This window comes from Mesoplodon mirus, assembly GCF_964341445.2.
Source record: "Mesoplodon mirus genome assembly, chromosome: 12".
NCBI lineage: Eukaryota > Metazoa > Chordata > Mammalia > Artiodactyla > Ziphiidae > Mesoplodon > Mesoplodon mirus.
In genome coordinates, this window is record NC_138988.1 from 64,504,348 (window position 1) to 64,520,892 (window position 16,545).

The 16,545-nt window shown below is 35.3% G+C and overlaps 1 protein-coding gene across 1 annotated transcript in view; it reads right to left on the reverse strand.

Moving 5' to 3' along the window:
• The window catches only part of GFRAL (GDNF family receptor alpha like), a gene marked incomplete at both ends in the record, with an annotated part of 58,516 nt that extends 48,934 nt beyond the window's left edge, over window positions 1-9,582 (reverse strand). Inside the window, 4 exon segments of the mRNA XM_082637720.1 lie at window positions 1,898-2,050; window positions 4,178-4,312; window positions 8,387-8,516; window positions 9,538-9,582. Of these exon segments, the coding sequence (XP_082493846.1) occupies window positions 1,898-2,050; window positions 4,178-4,312; window positions 8,387-8,516; window positions 9,538-9,582 (463 nt within the window).
• Between the last annotated feature and the right edge of the window lie 6,963 nt (window positions 9,583-16,545).

Consider the following 16,545-nt stretch of genomic DNA (forward strand, 5'->3'; position numbering starts at 1 on the left):
CAAGCTGATTGTAAAATTTATATGGGAGAGCAAAGAAGAAGAGTAGCTGAATCAATTATTTAAAAGGAAAAAAAATAAAGGAATTACACTACTTTATTTCAAGATATCCCATGAAATTACCATAAATAAGACTGTGGAATATTAGCAAAAGTATAGAAATATACGTAATTGGTATGGAAAAGAAAATCTAGAAGTAAAGCCAACAATATACAGCCTAGAGATCTTTTGAGAAAAGTGAAATTGAAAATATCTTCAGCAAATGTGGTGGGACAATTAGATATCCATATGGCAAAAGAACATATCTGACCCATAGCTTGCACCATATAAAAAATTAACTCAAAATGCATCATAGACCTAAATATAGAATGTAAACTACATAATTTTGGAGAGAGACTTTACCAAATAATATATAGAGGTGTTACATAAGCACATGAAAATATGATCAACATTATTATTATTTAAGTGCAAATTAAAACTACAGTGTGATACCATTAAATATGTTTTGGAATGGCAAAAAAAAATGAGTGCTTCTGAGAATGTGGAGCAACTGGAACTTTCATACATTTATGGTGACTTCAAATCTGAAATACAGTATTAAAGCTCCTTATAAAGTTAAACATACACTTTACTATATGACCCAATACTTTTTTACCAAAGAGAAATAACTTATATTCATACAAATCTTATATATGACTATTTATAGCAGCTTTATAATCTCTAAAAATCTGGAAACAATGCAAATGACTTTCAGTGGTGAATGGATAACCAATTTATGGAATAACCTTACAATGGAATACTACTCTTCAAAAAGAAGAACAATTTTTTGATGAATCGCAAATATATTATTTTAAATAAAAGAACACTGGCTCAAAAGGCTACATGTTATATAATTCCACTTATATAAAATTCTGGTAAAGGCAAAATTATGGAACAGAAAACTGTCCAGTAATGATTGGAGGGGGTGGGCAATGAAACCATCCACAATAGATAAGAGGTAAACCTTTCTCTTATAAAGTGGGGGAAGGAGGATTCTGAAAGGCGAGGTGAGAACTCTGTGAAAACAGGTGCATTCCCAAGCTGACCACTTTTTGGAGAATGTACATAGGGACACTGAGGATATGGAAATTGATTACATTAGGACTATTGGATCCCACGTGTCTTTTGGAAAAACTTTCTGTAAGCTCAGGACACATATCGACAAGCTTGATCACCACTATTTCACCATCAGGCTGGCACTTTGAGTAGACAATAAATAAATGCATATTAAATAATCAAGGTCTCCTATCCAAAGGCAAGCATAATTCTGGGTAAGTGGTTATACTTTGGTCTTCCTCAGGAGACCATGTATTCTTGTTTTTGTTTTTTGTGTGTGTGGTACGTGGGCCTCTCACTGTTGTGGCCTCTCCTGTTGCGGAGCACAGGCTCCAGACACGCAGACTCAGCGGCCATGGCTCACGGGCCTAGCCGCTCCGCAGCATGTGGGATCTTCCAGACTGGGGCACAAACCCGTGTCTCCTGCATCGGCAGGCGGACTCTCAACCACTGCGCCACCAGGGAAGCCCGACCCTGTATTCTTTGCCAACAGAACTGGTACCTTATTTATCTTCTATCATTTAAGTCTTGTGCAAAGCCATAGTGAGCCTCACAAATATATGTATTGAACGAGTGAATCTATAATACTAATGAATTATAGTAGAATGAAACTTGAAATTGTGGTTAGCAATTACAGAAATATGTTATGCACTTACTGAGATCTACAGCTCACAGAACCTTAAATTACATGAAGAATTAATCAAGTCACCAGAAAAAACAAGAGTTCATCAAATTACATAGATGTGGTTCATTTTGACATTGTACTTTTCAATGACAGTAAATGTTTCATATGACAAGGTATTACCTGATTTGTTGATGCATTTTTTTCCAAGCAATTTCTTAATGGTACAGTAGAGGTCATCAGAGCAGAGACAATTTTTAAATTGGAAATTGCTTTCTGCTAAAGACTGAATACTTAAATTACAGATGGATGAATCCTTCATCTGGCAGGGGTTGCCTGGATTTCACAGTCAAACATATAACACTCTAGATATTCATCTGAATATAATTTTTGAGGCCTCCTATCCAAGGTACATTAAAGCTTTAAGGAGCCTCCCCTTACCCAAAGCTTTTAATGTATTAATTTTAGTAATTCATTATTAGAGTGAAATTATCTGGGGTTGCTACAGCATGTCCATATAATTGACTTCAAGCAAAAACTATTCCTACTGTTTTCTACCCCAATATTTACTTTCTAAAATAGAATAAAACTTTCTGTATTTTAAAGAAGATTTGTCCCCACTTAGAATGCCAACTTTTTCTCTTTAATAATAATCTAGGCTGCCCTTACATGAGGTGACCAGAATGCTCTGTAATCTTAGCTATTTTGTCAGTTTAGCAATTGTATTAGCTGTTTGGTCTTAATCTTATTTTATTTACATGTCATTCTGAGATAGTAATAAGAGACAAGCAAGTGGCTCTAAATTTGTCATGGAAAAAAATGTGGTCCTGACACTTAGAAAGCACTTAATATTATTGAATAGTTCATCTTTCATAATTATCAATATTTCATTTTCTGCTTTAATTTAAAAGGCCATATTCATCTACCCAACAATTTTCTTTTATTCAATTTTCTGAATAAAACTACTTGAGTACATTTCATTTGTGTATTTGAAAATATTTCTATTTCAACTTCATGCATGGTATAATTATGCAAATTTACCATTCACTGCAAATGACTTGCTATTTGCATACTGAAATCAATAAATATGTTATAATTCATGACACGCTGAATGTGATAGTTTAAATTGCCTTATAAAATGTAACAAGGACCTTCATCATCAAAACAAATAACAGACTTTTTTTTGTCATTGTCCTTTATTCTCATCTTAATATTATTATGTTATTTGAGAAAACTTGAAATTGAAATTCTTTTCCTGAACTGTAATGAGGATGTTGGATTAGAGACCTATAACTTTCTTTGGCATATGAACATTGCATGCACTCCTTTCAAGGGCAGGGAAGAAAAGGAAATCTTGCTCTTTGTCTACATCCTATGTAATTCCTTGAAATCTTGTGGCTGGACAGGAGCTCTAATGTTGGAGATTGTGAATGTTGACATTGTTAGAACTATGGGTGGTTGCCTCTTAACCCAACACACTCCACCTTACATTTTTGGGAGGTGGAGGAAGCACAGGCAGATAGGAAAGGGTCATGAGCAGTAGAGAATTTATTCTTCATGAAATGGTTGGAGTAGCAAAGTGAGTCATGAAAGAACATATTTTTATTTTTCACTTTGGATTTCTCTTACTGAATATGCCAGAAAGTTTATTGGGTTTTTACATTTTTATCATATTCATTATACAAGTTGATAAAACTTTTTATGTTAGTATAAGATTTTATGAAAAGTTATGTCATAATAATATTAGGGCAATGTCCCCTTACATAATAAGTTTATCTGTTTTTAGTGAATGGAGTCTTACTATAATGCTCTCATTCAATATATATTCAGTTATTTGATATATTCAGTACTTTTTTTTTTCTGTTAAACAAATGACAGTGACTTTCCAATCTTCATACTCTCTACCCATTGGGCCTCCTCTCAAATGTTTGGAATGTAGGACTAATTAAAAATAAAAAACATGTTTTAACTTGTTCTTGACACAGTTGGAATGGAAAATAGTGTATAGGTTGCAAAAATATAAAACTCATGTTATGTACATGCAAATAAATAATGTGTTTGATTATGACAAATGTTATCTTCCTATGTTATCCTGACATAATAACATGTAAGCAAAAGAACATTTTATTTGAAAAATTGTTGCCATGCTTCTGAGAGGCATGTGTATAATTGTATCATTGGTGAGATAAGTGAAAGAATAATCTGAAATCCTGCATAAAGTTGCCCGCAGTGTCAATGCATTAGGGCCCTTGAGTAATTTAAGAACAGTCTTTTGTATCTAAGTTCACTAATAAGTAATTGTAGGTGAATCATTTGAATACCAAGTTTAAGTAAGGTATTTAGAGAAAAAACTTAGTTCCTAGGATAGTGAAAGAAAAGAACAAATTCTATTTTTAATCTCTGTAAAAAGAAATTATTTGAGTGTGTTTTAAACTTTTTATGTTAGTATAGAGCGTGTTTTACCTGACACATTGCAGGCATCCTCTATTATTCTCCAGGCATGTTTACATCCATCTGCATCACTTAGGCTGAGTTCTCTTAAATATGTGCAATCAATGGTTTGGGAAGTGGGCTCATTGTCCAAGCATAGCCCCACAGCTTGAATAACAACAATAACAGAACAACAAAAACAACAGCAATATGACAGTTACATCAAAACTAAGTTATTAATGATCAAGACCAGAATTATGAAAACTGAAATGTGATAAAATCATTACAAATCTGGAATGGATCTTAACCTCCCCTCTAGCTACAGATCTCTGTTTCTCTTATATAAGATTCTTAAATAAAAAGTCTGTATTTGCCCTCTTTCTTTCTTACTGCCTATTCATTTCTCAACTTATAATTTATTGTTATTTCTATTGATCCATTGAAACTACTTTTTAAAATGATCCAATCACCTCCATCGCATCAAATTTAATAGTTTTAAGACTTCATCTTGCTTACTTTTATCATTGGACATTTCATTGTCATTTTGTTCTTGAAACTCTTTTCTTTTGGCAACCCTCTATTCTAATTCTCTTGATACTTATTCGTTTGATATTTTCTGACCACAGTTAGAATTCTTCCCAGGATCCTCTTACTTTTCTATTAAAGTATATTTGAAGCTTAGGTTCTGTCCTTAGACTTTTCTTATTCTCATTTTACACACATTCTGTGGACAATTCCATGTACTTATGGTTTTATCTAAAATATCTAGACTGATGATTCTCAAATATCTAATTCAATCCTGTTATTTTCCAGTATTCTAGTTACAGATGATGTTATCTCCACCTAAATGTTCCAGACACACTTCCAGACAATATCATCATCAGTAGTGTCCTGCTTATCACCACTCCCTGCTGGACCACCCTACTTCATCAGCAGTTTCATCATTCACAATGGCACCCACACTGGGAACCTTGGGTTCATGATAGGCTCCTTCTCTATCCTCAGCTTTACTCTCCCGTATCCACTCTTGTATAGTTCATTGATTCCCATTTTGAATATTTGACCAACTCATCAGTTAGTCAGTCTGCCTCCAGTTCTATCTTATTCAGGTAAGTTCTTTACACCCCCTAATCTGCCTCATGTACCATTCTAGTCCTGCTGTTTCTCTGCTTCATCCTTTGGATGGTTCCTCTTAGCATGACTCTCCTATTCTTCATCATGTGCAATCTGGAGGTCCTCGAGCACTTATAGTTTCTCAGATGCTCCATGTTGCCTTGTACCTCTGAGCATTTACTGTATGTCACTCCTTTACTTTTTACTCTGGAATAACCCTTTTTCTGTCACTTAAGACTCGACACAATAACAACCTATTTTAAGGGAAACATTCCCTGAATTCAATACCTGTTTTCCTACATTCAAATTGAATTCAACACCCCTCATCTGTTTCACTACAATCTTGGGAATTTCCCAACTATAGCATTTATTGCTCCATAATGAAAGTGTATATATATTTTTGTCTTTACCACTGGGTTCTGGGGTTTTACTCAGCAGGCATTAATTCATGATCATATCCCTATCAACAACTCAGTGATGGATCATACATATTCAATTAATACATGTTGACTTAACCAACTTGAATCGTTCTTTATGGATGAGTTATATATAAATAACACTTAATATTAAATAAATATAACACCTTCCAGATATTTACAAGTTATTTTGGATAGAAGAAAAAAGGTTCCAGCAAGTTTTTTAAAATATCAAGAAAGTACCAATGTTAATTTTGTATATTGTACCAATTACTCAAACTAATTCTGCAAGCATACAAACTGACACTTGCTTAATCAATCCATAGAAAAATATGGAAATTACAATTGAGTTCTAGAGACAGTATATTAACTATAATCAAGAGACCTCAAGCTATGTCTTAATCAGAGCCAAATTATTTGAATTTTTAAAAAGATGATGTTATTATGAACGACTTGTCACAACATAGAGTTATAGGCTTCAAGTAAAGCCACAACATCTTTTTTTTTTTTTTTTTTAAATCTTACCTCTTTCCAAACCTCTTCTCCTAAGGAGAATACATGAAAACTGATTGGATCATATGTATTACTGGTTGAGTCACTGCATTTGGAGATTAAGCCCATGCATGTGACTTGGTCACATTTTTCTTGTTGAGGGCTAAAGTGGAAATTGACATATCAGCTTTCTGTGTTTTCATGTGTTCACGGATGACCTCATCTAGCCAAGCTCCTGTTCTAAGTTAGCAAGCCTAGAGAAAGAGAAAGAGCCACTTCCATTCTGGCCCAAGGTTACTTATTTCAATCCAGCTTGCCAAAGATCCTGAAGTAGGGATTTCATGTCAGAAAGTAAATTTATAAGCAACTAGAGTTTCATTTTTCATTGATCACTATTATCTTGTGAATACTTCTCTCGGGAAGCTTATAGGTGATGGTCTCCTGGGTATATCATCAGACCTCACTTGTATCTCAGTGCAATGATCATTAATGAATTCTACATATTATCTTTCCCAATTGTGTTTTATTTTCCTGCATATTTAAAATTTTAAGTTGAATAATCATCTTGATTGTTTTATGTGATTTCCCACACCTTCCACTCAGAAGAAATACTGAATCAAGTAGGAAAACCATTTCAGTGGTTTGGCCCATAAAATTCAAAATAACTTCAGCTTTCCAGAATCTTATCCATTCCTGACTATGATTTCTGGCCATGTATTTAAGCCAGGAGTATTCAAGGATCATCTTGAAATGCTAAGTGAGAAACAGGTTCTATTTTAAAATAAATAAGATGGAGAATATTGCACATTTCATCACCCTTTAAAGATCCATAACACTCATTAGGCTATTAAATGCTTTGTTTTAAAAATTCACTATGTCTCACATTTCTTTGGCTGCAGAACTGTCCCGCATCACAAAGCCTATTTAAATGATGTTGAACAAATATTCTGAAGCATGCACTATGGGAAATATTCATTAAACCTATCAAATAGCACAATTTTGACCCTAACAGTGTTAGGTATGATTTCTCTTATTCATGCAACCTAGTGTCTAGGTTAATTTAGAAGTGAAAGTTGAAAACAAGAGGCCATCACTACCTTTTCAATGGGGGCCATAATGAGGTTGTAATTTATTTTGTGTGTTTCATTATATTGCTGCCTGATCTACAAAAATTAAAGTTTCCTAGATTTCTCCTTATTATAAGTGATAGAAATAAGGAAAAATTATTAGCAATAAATGAAAGGAACAAAATTTTGAATAACGATTACTTAAACCCCTTCAAACCTGAAAATATATAAATGATTTCTTCTTTCTTGCCTTTATTTTTTTGACTAGATTTATTTTGACTTCCAACATAATTTGAAATAAATTTATTTGTTTTCTTGCCCACAAGTGTGCCTTTATTCATCAATATCTATTAGCAGAGAGTAAGCAGAAAATACACTGGCTTTGTTTTAATGAGTAAATTATTAATATTCAGCTACAATTATAACTACTCCTTTTTCTGAATGCAATTTGTAGATTCTATTGTGTGCTGATGAAAATATAAATAGCTTCTCCGATAACACATAGAGCAAGTAGATATTCATAGAGTCTACTTTTAAGTATACATTATTTTTTACTAACATCTTACTATGCATCCACACTACCCAAGACAAGAGAGATAAGTTCACACTTTATCTCTAGGTTACAAAAATTGACTGAAATGTGAAGAAGCATTTGATGTCGTGTTGTGTTACTCTACTAACTGCCTCCTTCTTATTAAATATTAACACCTAAAATCAGGGAAATTGAATGGTTTAAATTAATCTCATTTCAATTTAATACCAAAGAAAAATAGATAATAATTCAAAATTTGTCATCTTCTAACTTGTAAATAGGTACTGGAAGGTTTCATTTCTAAAAGGCTCTAGTACAGATGTCAATTCTATAAATCCTGATCAATTACTTAAAGTTATTGGATTATTCTATATATAAAAAAGAAACATCCTGAGCTGTTAATGCAATTCTCACATTGTGCATTTTCTATAGATCTATAAATGAGTAAAAGTAGGTGCACATTTTTGCAAAATTAAGAAGCTATGTTAAAGTATAAATTTGTAATTAATACTTTATATTATAAACATTTGTTAGCTTGACAGTTAAGTGGCAGGAGACAACATTTGGTTCACTGAGAATTGGTGTTATGAATTCAGATAAACCAGAAGCATAATTCACTTACCGAAGCAAATGAAAACTATCATGGTAGCCAGCTTGGGGCTGTTCACCTGGAAGAAAAGCAGATATCTTTTTCCAACCACCTTCTTAACAGTAACTATCCACAACAAGGCTTCAGCTTCTACTCCTGCTTCCTAAAAACATCACCGATTCAAGCCGGCTTCCTGTCACCACTTCCTCACCAATCTTTCCTGAGCTGTGAACTTTCCTAAATAGGTCCAAATTCAATTATTCTCTTCTGAGTGTACTGATCTCAGATATTATGCTTCCAAGAAAGCCCAAGAGCCAGATACTAAGAAATGATACATACCCTGTGCAATCAGGAAAAAGGTGGTTTTTTTTTCCATTCAACTAGAATGCTAAACTGTGTACAAGCCTCCCAGCTATAACTCAGAATTTTCCTAGACACTTGAGAATGCTCAGTTTCTACTTCATTAATTAGCATCATTCAAGCAATTTTATATCTTTGAGGATAGGAAAAAGGAGAAAAGGCATAAGCAAAGCCCAGGAAAACGTATGGGGAATTCAAGTTCCACTAGGATCAAACCAGTGTACTTCATCTTTCCAAACAAGAAATGTTCTTTACAGGTGCCCCAAACCCCAGTGTGCCTAAAACTTGTGCTGCTCTAGCCACAGTTCCTCTGACACTTCAAACGGGGCAATGTGTACGAAATGACTCCTCGACATTTGCCACTCGACACTATTTTTCTGAGCTTCAATGAGAGGCATTGCTATGATCTGAAGATCTGTGTCCCCTCAAATTCATATGTTGAAATCCTAAACCCCAGAGGAGATGGTATTAGGTAGAGCATTTGGGGGTTACTTAAATCATGAGGTGCAACCCTCATGAGTGGGATTAATATTTTAATAAAAGAAACTCCAGAAAGTCCGTTGCTCCTTCCACCTTGTGAGAACACAGTGAGAAGTTGTCAGCTATGAATTAGGAAGAGGGTCCTCGTGAGACCGTTACTGTGCTTGCAGCTTGATCTTGGACTTCCAGTCTCTGGAACTGTGAGAAATAAATTTCTGTTATTTGTAAGCTACCCAGTCTGCAGTATATTGTTATAACAGCCTTAGTGGAGTAGACAGGCAGTATTTATCTTCTCTTACTTAGATTATGCTCTTCCTCACCAGAATCTAGAGCACATCATCTACCTGGGGACAGCCTGAGGCTTCGACTTTTAAAATAGCCTGAGACATTTTTGTAATGAACGCTTAGGAAGTAAAAAAAAATGCTGCATAACAGGAAATTAGGAAATGACAGGCATGGATAACTATCTTAAGATGGGGGAGGAGCATTTGTGTGTACGAAGTTACACAATGAGAGAGTTGTTGATTGCATTTGTCCATATTTAATTTACACTAGAAAATAAGTTATAGCGTATTTTGTTTTCAGAATGCATGATGGAAAAGTACAGATTCTGGAGTCCAAAAAACTGAAATTATAATCCTATTTTTCTCTGTAGGTGTATGTAAATGACTTTCCATCAGAAGTTATTTATATTTACTCTGTAAAATGGGCTGACTGTATCCATGGTTGCTATAAATGTTAAATATGTATATGAGGTTCATATTACAAGAGATAAACAAATGGCAGTTATACTGCACCCACTGGCTTAGTTATTATTTAACCAATAATTATAATGTCATAACATTAATCAATTATTTCCCTTTAAAAGGCACTGAGTCACTAAGCTTACATTATAAATTTTGTTGAGATAGTTATTCTTTTTGTTATAAGATGACTAAAAATGGCTTAAGCTCAAGAAAGATTCAGTGGCTCTGTTGGTTTACAAACTGGTCCCTTACACAAAGGGCAAGGAGAATCTGCAAAAAGGGGCAGATCGCTCCAGATAGGTAGGTATTAGATTTAATAAGCAAAGGAATTTACATACAAAGAACTTGTTTGGGGTGAACAACAGACAATTAGATATTCTCACCCACTCACCAGAATCTTAAAATTTTATAGAAAGTCCTTAACTGGGTTCAGTCATGTGCTCCATCCAGATGGTCTCAACCACACAGAGCACTCTCAAGGCTGAGTACTTCAGAACAGCCACACTGTGGGAACAGTGGACAGAACGTACATTCAGAGGACAGAGGAGGCAGGGAGGATCTTCCAGTTGCCTGGGTCCAGCTCATAGATCAAACTGCAGTAATACCCCCTGGATGACCTCCTCCAAGAGGTTCTGTTAGTTGAAGAGTCCAGTGGTAGAGCTGATTTCCTGCATGTTTTAAACATTCAAGGTCTGAAGGGCTTGCCCTCCTGCCTCTGAGTTACTTTCTTCTGTCAGCTCTATTCACAGGCAGCTTCTTTCCTCTTGATGGAAGATGCTGTCAAGCTCTCAGCCTGCATCCTTCTCTCTTAGAAGCCAGAGTGGGAAGTGGGGCTCTTCCCATTAGTATTCCAGAATTGAGTCACATCAGTTCTAGATGGGCCCCATGCTGATCAATCTTGCCAAGTGGAGCTGGTCCCACTTGGTGCCCAACATCATAGAGGAAGTTGGAAGCAGCCCCACTGAACCCACTAGAACTGATGGTTGGAGAGGGGTGCATTACCAAGGAAAATTGTGGTGTTAGGAGCCACATGTGAAGGAATCCTGGGTAGGAAAAAAAAAAAAAAACATACTCAGGAAAGCATATAAATGTTGAATTTATGTGGGGTTACCACAAGAAAAATAATCTGATGAAACAAAAGAAAAGAATACCAAAATACTATTTCCTGTTCAAGGAAGGTTAGTTATAACTTTCTGGAGAGTGGTGCTATGCAGAACTGAATGCAGGGCATAGGGTGAATGGCGCTAATCTTTTCCAAACAGGTACAGCTGCTGAGGTCTATTGCTTACAGGTATAGAAAGCATCTGTGATCATATTCCTGTTTAATTCAAAATAATAATTGTCAGCTGTGTCACCATCTAAAGCAGGGATTTTTAGCATTTTATTGTGCCATCAATATCCTTTCTCCATAGACTGCCCCCTCCTTAGAATATTTTTAAAGGCATGTTTTTTTTTTTAAAAAAAGGTATTACTTCAACAAGGACCTGCTGTATAGCACATGAAATTCCACTCAATACTCTGTAATAACCTATATGGGAAAATAATCTGAAAAAGTATAGATATATGTATATGTATAACTTTGCTGTACACCTGAAACTAACACAACATTGTAAATCAACTATACTCCAATATAAAATAAAAACAGGGCTTCCCTGGTGGCGCAGTGGTTGAGAGTCGGCCTGCCAATGCAGGGGACTCAGGTTCTTGCCCCGTCCCGGAAGATCCCACATGCTGCGGAGCGGCTGGGCCCATGAGCCATGGCCGCTGAGCCTGCACGTCCGGAGCCTGTGCGCCGCAATGGGAGAGGCCACAACAGTGAGAGGCCCGCGTACCGCAAAAAATAAATAAATTAATTTAATTAAATTAAATTAAAACAATTTTAAAAAGCATGAAGATTGTAAAAAAATGTATTACAAAGAAAATTAGTCATATGAAATATATTCATCAAAATATTTTTAAACACATTTGGGACAAAGTGATACATATGCTTCTTTATTAAGAGAGCAAATATCAAGATCCAGTCAGGTCTAATAAGACTGTAATGTCAGTGTAGTGATGACCATAGATACTAATTTGAGATATTTTCCATTAATGCACTATTATGTAAAAATATCTGTAATTTCTCTTTGTGACAATACAGCACAAGAAGTACTGAATTTTAAATTAGAGTTTAGTAAAAATAGAATACAATTTTGCCCCAAGCAAATGTATAGACACACTAGATTAATAAACAGTACCTTCAACTCAATTATTTACTGACGTGGAAACTGGCAATTGAATCAGAATATTTTAGAGGTGAGAGAAAATGATAAAAAGATTGGTTTCAGTAGTGTCCAGTGATAATGGGTGTGTGATTTTATCATGTATTCTGTTTTGAATAAAATGCTCTCAAATAAATGAATCAGAAAAAAAATAGAGTTGCTCTGGTTGAAATTTGGGTGGCATGCCCCAAGCTCTGGTCAGGGAGCTTTGCATCGCCATCCACAGCTGCCATTGAGGCATCCAAAGACTCCAGAAGGCCTGTTCAAAAATCACCTATCTCATTTACCTGTTTGCAAATTTTTTGTCATGTAAAGAATCCACTCTCATAACAGTTAAATGAAATACATTAGACCTCGAGCCTCATCACTGGGCAGAAAACACTATGATTTCTATCCAACCAACACTTAGTAAAAGCCTACATAGAGCTCTATGAAAAAATAAAACTGAGGCATGGTCCCTAGTTTCAAGGCTCAGATAAACCAGGGTGCAGAAGAAACTACATAAAAAGAAAGAAAGAAAAATTTGTTAACAAAATAAAAACATAGTAAATGAGTGAAAAATCAATATATTAGAAGACATTTCTTTTTGGAGCAAAGACAACTACTTTGTGTTTAATGACATTTGACTCCCCCCGCCTTGCCCTGGGGTGGGGGGGGGAAACTAGCATTTAAATTTGTCTACTTAAAATTTTGTAAGATGCTTATATCTGGAGGAAAGAAAAAATCTGAACAGTCTCAGATTTAGAGTCAACCTGAAATTGAAATCTCTAGAAAGAGGCTATATGTAGAATATAGAATACACAATATATGTAATATAACATACACATACACAGAGTGATGAGTTACTTAGCTATAAAGCCTGGAAACAGTGCTCTAAGACATTTGGTAATAAAGGAAGACATTATCCAGTATTTTGGGGGAAAAAATCAGAGAGTCTCTTAGCCTGTTCCTGGAGGGTCTCAGGAGAAAAAAAAAAAAAAGGTCAACTTGCTGATGTACTTAATCTCCTCCCAGTGGACTGGTCTCCTCACTTACAAACTCGTGGGAAGTGGTCATGAGTGGGGGGACAGGATGGGGAGAAGCTGAGACACAGCATAAAAATGGGGCTATGAGGTATACTGGGGGGGAACTCAGGTGAACTAATTTCATTGAAACTCATGGTGGGTGGGGAAATAGACAAATGAGCAAATGATAGGCAGCCTTTATGCCTTGCCAAGGAAACCAGAATTTATTCACAGAGAAAAGGGAAGCCACTGATGAGTTTTAAAAAGGAAGCAACCAGGTTAGTATTTTGAAACATTGCCTCAGCAATACTATGGAAGATGGTTTGGAAACAGGATAATTACCAGTTATGAGGTTATTTCAGTAGATTAGGAGAGATGTGGGTAAGGCCTGAACTGAAAAGTAACGGCAATGGAGAGGATACGGTAGATTCAAAATATTTAAGGATTTGGAACTTATAGGATGTGGGGACCATTTGAGATACAGAAGGGATGGGAAGGAGGAACCAAGGAGATGTCCATGTTTCCGGTTTGTGTGGCTTGGTGTTGGTTGGTTGTTAACATGTACCCAGGCACTTGACTCACAATTCAATGCTCTAAATACAATATAATTGTGTCCATTGGTAGAATTTTGTCCATTGAAGAGGTTAAACATTAGCATGAAACAACAGTACTATATATAAAATAGATAGTCAACAGGGACCTACTGTATAGCACAGGGAACTCTACTCAATGCTCTGTAATAACCTATATGGGAAAAGAATCTGAAAAAGAATTGATATATGTATATGAATAACTGAATCACTTTGCTGTACACCTGAAACTAACACAACATTGTAAATCAATTATACTACAATATAAAGTAAAAATTAAATTAAAAAAAATGAAACAACAGCTCCTATGAGCTATGTGCACATGTCATTAGGGAAGACAGGCTGGCTGTCCCCAACAGGATCAAAACAACTCCCCCAGATAGCAACACCTTGGGAGATATTGTTGAACAAGTTCCGGCTCTTTGTCTAAAGGGATCAAGACTAGATCCATCCTTTAGGACTTCACTAACAATAAAAAAGATCTGAGAAATGGAAATATTAATCATATTGCCAATTGTTTTATTTATAAAAAGAAATCTAACTGCTGGCCATTTTATTTTCTTTGTGTAGCATGTCAACAGGGGAAAGCCAACAGATGAAAAGAGATTTTGATTAAAGAGTATTAGATCTATAATTAAACTTATATAGACTTAATATTTAATGGCATCAGGTTAGAAAAGCCCCCATGTATCACTGTTAATGATAATGAGGTGTATGTCACATTCTTGCTATTTTGGGGTAAATTAATCTCCTCAATCATAAGCATCTTAGCTGGCTCACAGTGTTACCTCTTCAAAATAAAACTGAACATCTCTCCAGCATTGTATCTTGTTGACCTTTTATTTTAAGTTTTGGGAGAATAATCTTTCTTCCAAGCTCGTGGGAGACAACATTATAGTTATATAATGTTCTAATAATATCCTCTTCTTTGACACAGATAATTTATACATTATTATAGTAGAATATCTTTTAGAATTGAGCTAATATAAGGGTCAAATCATGTCCTTTCCTACAAAAATGTATTCCATGCAAGGTTTTATCTATAAAGCAGCTAATATTCCTATCTGAAGACAGCAGTTCTATATCCGACTCTGAACTGTTCTGGAACTTCTATTAGTTGAGTCTGATTTTTCAGGAATTTGTGGCACCTCTAAAAACTATAAACACCAACTGTTGACAAATATCCTTAATTCCTTCAAATTTCCTTTTCCTAACTTAATATCTGCTCTCTGCTTCACATTTCATATTAATAATAGAGCCTATTGCACATTCTAATCATTCTGGGAAAAAGGTCACGTGCCTGCTGGTTCAGCAAATGTATTATTAAATGAAGAAGGGACCACTTGTTATCAGATGACTTCAACATACGTTTATGTTTAAATTTAATATTTTCTTCCTTTATGATAGGACTTAGTAGTTTTTGAAATGTGGCCATCTGCTGTGCAGAGATCGCCCTCTACAGAGATGAATGCTTAAGAATAGAAGATGTTTCCTGCTGAATTAGACTGGAGGATTTTATAAGGTCAAATCCCCCAGGGAAGTATGGAAGAAAGGCTCTGGACACCCCATGAAAGAGAAGGCTGGCAATAACATACAAGTGTCTACTATTTTTAATATGTTGTTGAGGCCAGTGGAGACATGTTTATACTGTTTAAATTTCCTTCTTTTCCTTTGCAAGGTACATTTTTTTTCATTTTATAAGATTTGGTACTTATGTACAGCATTTGAAAAACAACAAATAAAAATATCTTTATTTAAATCACACAGAGATAGCCACTATTTTATCTCTTGGTATATTTTCTTTAAATGTTTTACTTTATTTACTACCTTTAAAGCATCATTGCTATCATATTTGTATACACTCTTGTAATTTAAATGTTAATAGTATCTGTCATTTTTTCTGACTGTAAATGTCAAGGAAAAAAGTCACAATGATCCTACTACATATAGGTAACACGTAAATATTTGGTTATATTTCTTAGTTTTTTTTACATACATACCTATATACCTTATATACCATGCCTCTCTCTGGATCTCCTTATTCCCTAGGACACCATTTTTCTGAGCAGTAAAGTATTTTTTTAATTAAGGTATGCACATTAGGTTTTTTTTTAACATTTTATTGGAGTACAATTTAAACAATGCTATTGCACACATAGACTACAATATAGTGTAAACATAACTTTTATATGCACTGGAAAACCAGAAAAAATTTGTGACTTGCTTTATTGTGATATTTGCTTTGTTGCTGTGGTCCAGGGCAGGGGTCCCCAACCCCTGGGCTGTGGAATGGTACCGGTGCGCAGCCTATTAGGAACCAGGCTGCACAGCAGGAGGTGAGTGACAGATGAGCCAGAGATGCTTCATCTGCCGCTCCCCATCACTCCCATTACTGCCTGAACCATCCCTCCCTCAACCCTGGTCCGTGGAAAAGTTGTCTTCCATGAAACTTGTCCCTGGTGCCTAAAAGGTTGGGTACCACTAGTCTAGAGTACCTCTGAGATATGTATTTAATCATCTACCAATAGCTCAAGTAAAACGAAGACAGAGTACTGATTTAGCAATGTGAAGGTCATAAGTGATGATAATAAGAGGAGTATTTTGGGGGCAAAAATCTAGATGGAATAGATTCATGGTAAAAGGAAAGCAGAATAATTTTTTGTAATAGGTATTTCCTCTTTCAAGGAAATTTACTATAAAATGAAGCAGATAATTGGGACAGTATCTGGAGAAGAGTGTGAGGTCAAAGGG